At 37.6% G+C, this 8,563-nt stretch overlaps 2 protein-coding genes across 5 annotated transcripts in view; both read right to left on the bottom strand.

Annotated features, from left to right (window-relative positions):
• The window catches only part of pomt2 (protein-O-mannosyltransferase 2), an 8,168-nt gene extending 3,959 nt beyond the window's left edge, over window positions 1-4,209 (bottom strand). For both annotated transcript variants that reach the window (XM_077539783.1, XM_077539784.1), the window contains exons 1-12: window positions 3,537-4,209; window positions 3,279-3,363; window positions 3,076-3,180; window positions 2,838-2,946; window positions 2,643-2,751; window positions 1,810-1,969; window positions 1,634-1,740; window positions 1,481-1,563; window positions 689-798; window positions 529-595; window positions 396-456; window positions 240-318 (exon numbers count right to left, since the gene is read on the bottom strand). In XM_077539783.1, the coding sequence (XP_077395909.1) occupies window positions 240-318; window positions 396-456; window positions 529-595; window positions 689-798; window positions 1,481-1,563; window positions 1,634-1,740; window positions 1,810-1,969; window positions 2,643-2,751; window positions 2,838-2,946; window positions 3,076-3,180; window positions 3,279-3,363; window positions 3,537-3,826 (1,365 nt within the window). In that variant the 5' untranslated portion in view covers window positions 3,827-4,209. The remainder of the gene's footprint in view (window positions 1-239; window positions 319-395; window positions 457-528; window positions 596-688; window positions 799-1,480; window positions 1,564-1,633; window positions 1,741-1,809; window positions 1,970-2,642; window positions 2,752-2,837; window positions 2,947-3,075; window positions 3,181-3,278; window positions 3,364-3,536) is intronic.
• A 962-nt stretch (window positions 4,210-5,171) lies between these two features.
• The window catches only part of LOC144031247 (latent-transforming growth factor beta-binding protein 2-like), a 101,367-nt gene continuing 97,975 nt past the window's right edge, over window positions 5,172-8,563 (bottom strand). For all 3 annotated transcript variants that reach the window (XM_077538166.1, XM_077538167.1, XM_077538168.1), the window contains one exon: window positions 5,172-8,199. In XM_077538166.1, coding sequence (XP_077394292.1) covers window positions 8,024-8,199 — 176 coding nt within the window. In that variant the 3' untranslated portion in view covers window positions 5,172-8,023. The remainder of the gene's footprint in view (window positions 8,200-8,563) is intronic.

The raw sequence follows: 8,563 nt of genomic DNA, 5'->3' as shown, positions 1-8,563 counted from the left end.
TTTCCGCAAATGAAGCAAATAAATCTGAATAGGGGAATTCATGAGAAGTGAATTGTTATAATAATATAATGCATAAAAATACCGTGAATAGTATGGTGACAGTCGTTTTGACATTATAGCAGCTTGAAAGTCAACCAGCGCAATGGAACAAATTGTGCTCCGATTTGGTGGTTCCAGTGTCATGCGTGTGATATTGAAAGGCTCTTTATGTGAACATTGGTGGCACGTTGCCTACTCACAATGCCATACCCCGTAACTTGGAAGTGCTTCCCGGTCAGCGGAGCTTCATGGAGGTGACTGTGAAGGTTTCGAGTTGTTCTGAGGGAACCAGGGAAAATGTTATATACAGGTTTACAGCAATTGATTCGAAGCAATTTCCATTTTTAAGCACTGACTCTTTGTGCTCCAATCTGATGATGTCACCATGGCGAACCAGATCAGGGGCCTCGGATTGAGCTAAAACACAATTAAAAGTGACATCAATGTTATGATTGAAAAATACAGTTATAGGTTGGATGGTTTCCTTACAGTTTGCATCGTTGTGTCTGTGAACCAACCACAAGTTGTTGTAGTCCTTGTGCAGATAGGCTGTAACCTGGGGGGGGGGGATACATTATTTAGTAGACGCTCTGTAAAAGTACATTCACATACATTGCTACTTAATGTTGTAGCCAATTATCTTCCTGACCTGCTGCTGCTTAGCTCCAACACCTTCTGGGTACAAGTGCCAGTGAGAGTGCAGGTAACCTCCAGCAATGCGAAGGTTCTTCATCGTAATGGTGGAGCCATACGCCAGGTCTACACAAGATAAATAACACATTCCCTCACATAAACAACAAATTCTTTCTTTCTATAAAAAAAAAAAAAAACGGTAATCAAAACACAGCTTTTAAAGTGACAATGCCAAATATTCATTCGGCATAAAAATGAAATTATGCAGTTTCTTCTCAAATTCAGCCACCTTTTTTAACTCATTCAAACCCAAAAATGTGTAAATGTTTTTTTAATGCTTTGTCCTTCATTCCCACAAACGTACTTATAGGTTTTGTTGTGTTTTTTTGTTATGCAAGAACATACAGAAGGCTTTGATGCAGCTTCTGATGTAAAGAGGTGGCTTAAAGCAATAGTAGTTCTTACAGAAAACGACCAGCAGGTGGCAGCAGAGTATAGCGATAAGCCCTTTTTGTGAATGAATATTGATGAAACTTAACTGTATTCTAATACAAATTGCTGCAAAATGGAAACAGATACAAATGATGAAAGAAGAGATTCTAATCTTTCTTTTCGTAGGTTTCATGTTTTTATAGAAATCGAACACAATATTCTGTGGGCCTTGCAAAATCAGTCAAAATCCAGTCAAACAGCCGGGACCAAAGGGGTTGCTTCACTGAAAATGGCTGGGAGTGAATGACTAAAGTTCTTTTTTTCCCACAACTGTCAGCTCATGTGGTTCTCAGAATAAAAGTTGCATCACACTTACACTCGGGCATTGACGCGTTGTGCAGGTTGTTCCCAATGAGACGAGACTGGAAGGCAGAACTGAAGAACCCGTCTCCTGGTCCGCTGATAAAGAGTGTGACGACGACATATCAAACGACGTAATGTAAGACAACAAACCGCATCCAACACTCACCTTTTGTTCAGCACCACAAAATGGACTGCAAATATTGTAATATAGAGGAAGACTGGAAGCAGGATGAGCGCCATAACCCGAGCCAAGAGGTGCTTTGTGACGTCCACCTAAAGCAAGGAAACACACCAACGTCAAACACCTTCATTACTTTCGTATTCTGCCATGCTTGTGCTTACCAGTGATATGTCCAGGTCTCCTAAAAGCCTCCAGAGGTCTGAAACCGTGTTCAGACCCACCAGCAGGATGACAAAAAGGCCAACAAACTTCACCCCCAGAGCTCCAGCAAGATTGGCACCAGTTAGTAGCATCCAAAACCACCAAGGAGCAGTAAAGGGTCTGGAAAACAGATAAGCCAACAGGATTCTCCGTTAGTAACATGGACCAAATTGTACATTTCTTTTCATGGTTTTTGACAGATGTTGAGATGATGTATTATGGCCACGCTGGGAAAAAAATGCTATAAGTATAAAATAATAAAAGAGACAATACTAGAAGATATTTAGAATAAAGACTTGGAGCTATTACAAAGAATTTTGCAATTTTCATCCAATAAAATTGTAAATTGTTTTATAAAAAAAAAATGATTTTTTTTTTTAAGAGATATTCACAATATTACAAGAACAAAAATTTTAATATTTTAGGGGGAAAAAAATGTAGATTTAAGAGAATGAATTCAAAATAACAAAAAAAGTTATGATGTTAGAATTAAAAAAAATAAATAATTCAGGAGAATTAAGAAACGTCAGGAATTTAACAGAATAATGTAATACTACAATAAGAAAGTTTTAATATATAAAAGATAAATGCACAATTTTAAAAGAATAAATTCACAATATTACAATAAATGAAATATGTTATTTTACCAGAATAATACAAAAAAATAATATATATGTAACAAAATGTTTTAACTTGTATCTATTCCTTTTTTATTATAGTCCTAAAAATCTTTAGTGTTATTGGATGCATGCAAAACTGTTGAAGGAAATATGTAACTCAAAAGCTAAGCAACCTGTCTTTTTGCTGGTTGAACTTGACCATACTGAGCACTGCTGCCATGATGAAGAACAAGAGTATGGGGTCCAACAGGATGTACTGAGAAATAGTGATGCAGCCCGTGTCTGCCAGGAAGAACCAGACAATAGCAACTGAATGATAACTTACATAGCAAACTGAATTGATTTTTTTGTTTGCACTTTGCACCTACCAAATATGAGCAGCCAGGCAGCGATGAGAGCGGCTGTGTGAGAGTGAGACAGCTCCAGTACGATGAGGTAGGCAAAAATGGGGAGAAAGGAGCCTAAGCCAGCACAGAACTGAAGGGAAAAAATGTTTGGAAAGACAGATATTTTTCAAGCAGCTCTTTCAGTATAGCAGTGTCTTGAGATAGTTGCGAGACAAGCAACTGAAAAGTAATTGTTCACATGTCTTCTATAGTAACATACCCCTCTCATCCCCCAGTAGGTGTGATGTTCGTATTTATCTCCTGGCTTTGTGAATGTAAAAGTGCCATCATAGCCACTCATGTATCCGGCTAGTCCGATCAGCATCTGGAAAACAGCAACAACAACAAAAAACAAACAAAGTGCTATACCTGTATTTTATACTATGGCGTAAAATTGAGTCAATAAGCTGATAGATATCTCACCTTGCCCAGAGGAGGGTGGACGTCAAAAAAGAAGGTCTTGTTGATGTAGTAGCTTCCCATCTTCCCAAAGTGTGTCTCATCCCAGCTTAAAGACGACAGAAGAGCCACAATAAGCACCTAAAATAATAATAACGCCTTCTCATGTGAGGCAGCATTGGTGATTCATTCGCTGGGAGGGAGGCTCCAGCTCACCCACGACCCTGATGCAGAAAAGCAGCATTGATAATGGATGGAATGATGGATGTTTTGCAGACTCACCACACATGAGGGGGCTCTTTGATTTTATAGAGACGTGTGGAGAAGGACAGTCCAGCCACCAAGAGAAGAAATCCCCTGCTGGTGGGCTTATCACTGGTGGAGCTTCGTCTTCTTTTTCTGGAGTAACTCCCATTGGTTTGCTGACTGTCATCCTCTGTCAAGTGACCACCCTTGTTGGGGTTTTTGTCAGTAGACCGAAGTCTGGATGCCTGGAAGGTCTTTCTGTGTCTTATTACTGTTGCGTCCCCTGCTATGTGGTACTGTGTGGAGGAGCATCGTTCCCTTTCCATTAGAACGCTAGAACAAAACGTCCATTCGAAATGTCGAGCTAGCAAGGCGAACGCTAATTTTTATATTGCAATTTAATCATATCACCTGCAGGGCCAGGGATAATGCAATATAAGCATCATAATATTTCTCTATTGACGGCCACATGTGTCAGTACTGTCCCCGAATGCGTCACAGTTTATAAAAGTATGCCATACTTATCCTAGCTTGGTCGCGTGTTTAAATCCAGTTGCTCAACAAAATTGTTCCTTCAAGATAACTAAAATCACGTTAGCGCATAATATAATTTATCATTATCTTTCTTAACTAAAATAATTATTAGCTCGTATTATTGTGTTGACCACGATCGAAATACAGTTTAGGCATGTTAGAGTGAGCCGACAGAAACAGTGACGCCGGGTTAAATATGACTTGTGGGAGTTGTAGTACGCTATTATTGTTGACGCGTTATCAGAACGCCCAAAAGACTACACATCCCATGAGTTTACACGCTAAAACAAAGTCGCTCTCTGCTAACCAATCACAAGGCGGGATAGACAAGACTGTGTAGCTACTTTTTGACCACAAGATGGCCGTACAACATAATGGTTCGTGTCAATTAATTAATTATTATTATTATTATTATTATTATTATTATTATTATTATTATTATTATTATTATTATTATTATTATTATTATTATTATTATTCGTCGTCGTCGTCGTAGTAGTAGTAGTAGTACTGGGGCTCTTTTAATTAAAGGATTTTTATTAGGATTAACTTATTTTCTATGTAAGTCTGTTGTTGTTTACTGTGTATTCAGTATTACTGACCAAATAAATATAACTACAGTATTAGAGTACAAAAAAATAATTGTATATTCGACTAAATAAATGAATATATTTAAATAACTGCATAAGCAAAAAATAAAAATTCTTTAAAACAATCAACAAAATAAATCCACTTAAATTACTTTAAAAAAAACTCCAAAAATAGTGTAATCGACTAAATAAATAGTTTAAATAACTAAACCAGTCCAAAAAAAATGCCTACCACTAAATACAAAATAATTAACTAAATAAATATTGTACTTATATTTAGTATTTATTGACTGAAATAAACGAGTCAAAAAGTTAATATAAAAAAAAAACAATAAATAAATCTAAATAACTAATAAGCTCAACTAATGAGTAGTATAATCGACTAAATAAATAAATAAAAATTATTCAAATGACTTGCCTATTTGGACTAAATAAATAGATATATGAAAATAACTAAATTATTAAAAGAAAATAAAAAATAAAAATCACGAGGCACAGTAATGAAATGTGTTCCATGTAAGAAAACACCAAACAGATGTCTATTTTTTACATTTTTATTTGGATGACTGACAGTGATTACAGTCAAGAGGTAAACAAAATGAATGAGCATGATATTTCCGATGACCACCAGCATTATTACAAGGAAACATTATCATTCGGTTATTTGTGGGTTTTACAGGGGCCTCGATTGTTCTAACTTTGACCCAAATGTTAGACTTCCTGTCTGGTTCAGGTGATAATTAGAGCAGCACAATCAAAGTACAGTGCACATCGTATGGAAACATTTGCGGAATTGCAGCTTTTATAGTTCATTAATGCAGGTTAAGGGGAGATTGGAATTAGACTTTTATATTTATGTGCTGCCATGATTCTGTTTTGCCAGGTGCCAGTTAAACAAATGATTAAATTAAACCTGGAAAAAAAAAGAAGTTCAGATAAAGAAAAGCAAGTAGGCCAAGGCTGTCTATGATACATTCATGACTCAGAAAACCAACATAGTGAAAGAAGTAATGTTCACAATTGATAATATTTAACCATAAATTTGCAACATACAGAAGTCGGTGCTTACATTTCAAAAAGCGTTGTCTTTGCAATGAAATGGAAAATGTCTGCCATCAGATTAAGAACAGTGCTGCCACTTCCCAAAAAATATATATAGTTCATATTCTGCTCCACAGGGCAGGTTATACACAGTTCCTCTGGTACAGTGTCAGCCGCTCTCCTCACACGTAAAAAGATTTGTTTTTAAAAAATAGTTTGTTTTTTTACAGATGTATAAATCTACAAAGGCATAATATCTTTTTTGTTTTTTTTAGATTTTGTGTTTTATTTCAAACAAAAAATGTTGGTCATGTTATGCAGGGAGCATTAAAAGGATATTTAAAAAAAAAAAAAAAAAAAAAAATACATAGTACTAGAGCTGTACAAAATATACCAAACCTCTACAGCGGAGCCTTTGTCTTAGCAGGAATGAAACATTTGATTGAATTGTGTACACAAAAGCAACCTTTTTACTAAAAAGCGGTGATATTTGTTCAATCGGGGGTTATTTTAGTCACGAAACTAAAACGTAGCATCACACTTCGAGAAGCATGCTACTTTGTCAACAGAATAAAATAAGTTAATACTGTTAGTCTGATTTTCTCTTCAGAAAAACAAAAAAAAAAGTGGTCAAAACAGATGAAGGCAAGTATTGCACCTTTACAGAACATCATATAATCAGATCCTCATATACATCTCGAGTCTTCAAAGGTGGCGGCTAAGCCTTTATTTTTGAAACGTTTGGTTGTATTGTCTTCCCAGCTCTTGGTCCGCACATTCCACACGTTGCTGTTCAGCTCCATTTTAATGTCGAGAAAAGAAGTGGAATGAAAGATAAGAAAACCAGTTGCTTGTTTTTTTGTTTTGTTTTTTTACATCTGTAAGTGCTATCCATCCATTTTCTGTCACACTTGTCCTCATTAGGGTTGTGGGTGAGCTTTCCCAGTGGTATTAAGGCCTGATCGCCGGTCAGTCAAAAGAAACACAGACAAGTGGCCATTCACACTCACATTTGTACCTACGGACAATTTAGAGTAGTGATTCCCAAACAGTCTGCCACGAGAAACGATTAAATTTCATGGAATTGGTCTAAAAATTTAGTACAAATAAGGTGTGTTCACGACATGTAGTGACAGACGCTTGTTCTCTCTCTCCTCCATTAAATGGTACAATTAACTATTGTGTCCACCAGTGGGGACTGAACCTGGCTGCAAATAGCAAAATCTGTAAGTAATTGATCCCCCCACCCCCCGCCAAATCAAGAGGTTGATAGTTGCATATAAATGCCACAAAATATAAGCGCAACCTCATTCGCAACTCACTTCAAGGTGCCACAAGATGGCAGCATAGCACTACACGAGGCTCTTCAACTTGATGCCACCAGATGGCACAGAAGCGATACTTTTATGTTAGACATGGCTTTGGCCTGCCCACAATAACAGCAAATCGGTGAGATTTTCACTGAATAATGATGGATTGGTGAGTAGCGAGTCACAAATATGCCAAGGGACACTTTAACAGGTTCAACTAAACACACCAGATTTGGGAGTAAAAGTGAATATAAAAAGTCTACACACCCTCATCAAATAGCAGATGTTTGTGATGTCAAAAAAAAAATAGGCCAAGATAAATTTTTGACCATTAGTGTGACTTGTAGGCTACATCTTAAATGACAAAAAATATAAAAACATTAGCACGTTAGATGTGGTTGCACAAGTGGGCATGCATACCCTTTGTAACTGAAAATTTGGATACGTTTTAACCAATCACATTCAAACCCAAGTTGAGAAGTGCAACTGATTAAACCCACATTCATTTCACGCTGTTTTTTTTTTTTTGTGTGTAGAATTTTTAAAACCATGTTACCTTTTGTGGCATTTTGTCGGCGGCGTGTGCTGTGATATTTTTCTGATGGTTCAACGTATTGTATGTGCTTTGGCTCAATGAAGGTTGAAAAACACAAATTTTGAGGCTTCAATTAAACTAACATGCAAGCTGGAGTATGCAGAGTGCTAAATTATGGGATTGAAATAAATAACAATTCTAAAAAAAAAAAAGAGAGAGAGAGAGAGAGAACTGAAAGAGAAAATAAAGTGTGTCCAATATATCCAATAATTTCTGATTTTGCTACTGAATGAAAAAGCTCAGTCCACAGAATCCCTTGTCATATCTTCGACTCCTCTGATGCGTCTAAGATGCAACGATTAGTGTGTTGTGATCCGAATGCAAGTGTGTGTTCTGCAAAGAGTTTGGAGTCTGGACAGTTCGGCGTTACTTGGCCAGGCACTGAGGAGGAGAAGGCCAGAGGAAGGGTGAAAGTTCAACGTTGAAGGAAGCAGGAGAAATCAACGCTTCGCCTCAATTCCCCGTTTCCCTAAGCTCTGCCGCCGGGATGGCCGGGATACATTTGTGTGGCTTGGCGGAGGCGACAAAGCCGGGCAAACAGGTGCACTTGTAGGATCCTTCCGTGTTGCTGCAGTGGCCGTTCTGACACAACGGCACCTTGTCGCTGATGTCCTCACATTCGTTTATGTCTGCAGAAAAAGGACACATGACATGCAGGTAAAATGAGGGCTCGCATGTGTTGCACCACGTTTCCACTGGCTCTGCATCGACCTTGAAGCTGCTAAGCTCGTATGCAGACGGAATATTGCAATCATCGCATTCCATAACAAGACAGTCTCACTTTTTTTTTTCACAAAACAGAACACACTCAAAAGATATAAAACACCGATGTAATGGAGCGAGTGGCCGGAGATTCAAGGTCTTACTCTTGGCAGCGAGCAGCCAGATTGTGGGCTAACAGACAATGCTGGAGGGGAGTAGACCGCTTTCATTAGATCGCCATAAAACACAAGCTAATGCAAGGTTGTTAAAGGCAAAGCTTCTTCTTGAGCT

This window comes from Festucalex cinctus, chromosome 12 (assembly GCF_051991245.1).
Source record: "Festucalex cinctus isolate MCC-2025b chromosome 12, RoL_Fcin_1.0, whole genome shotgun sequence".
In the NCBI taxonomy this organism is placed as follows: domain Eukaryota; kingdom Metazoa; phylum Chordata; class Actinopteri; order Syngnathiformes; family Syngnathidae; genus Festucalex; species Festucalex cinctus.
This window is presented reverse-complemented; position numbering and strand designations above follow the sequence as displayed.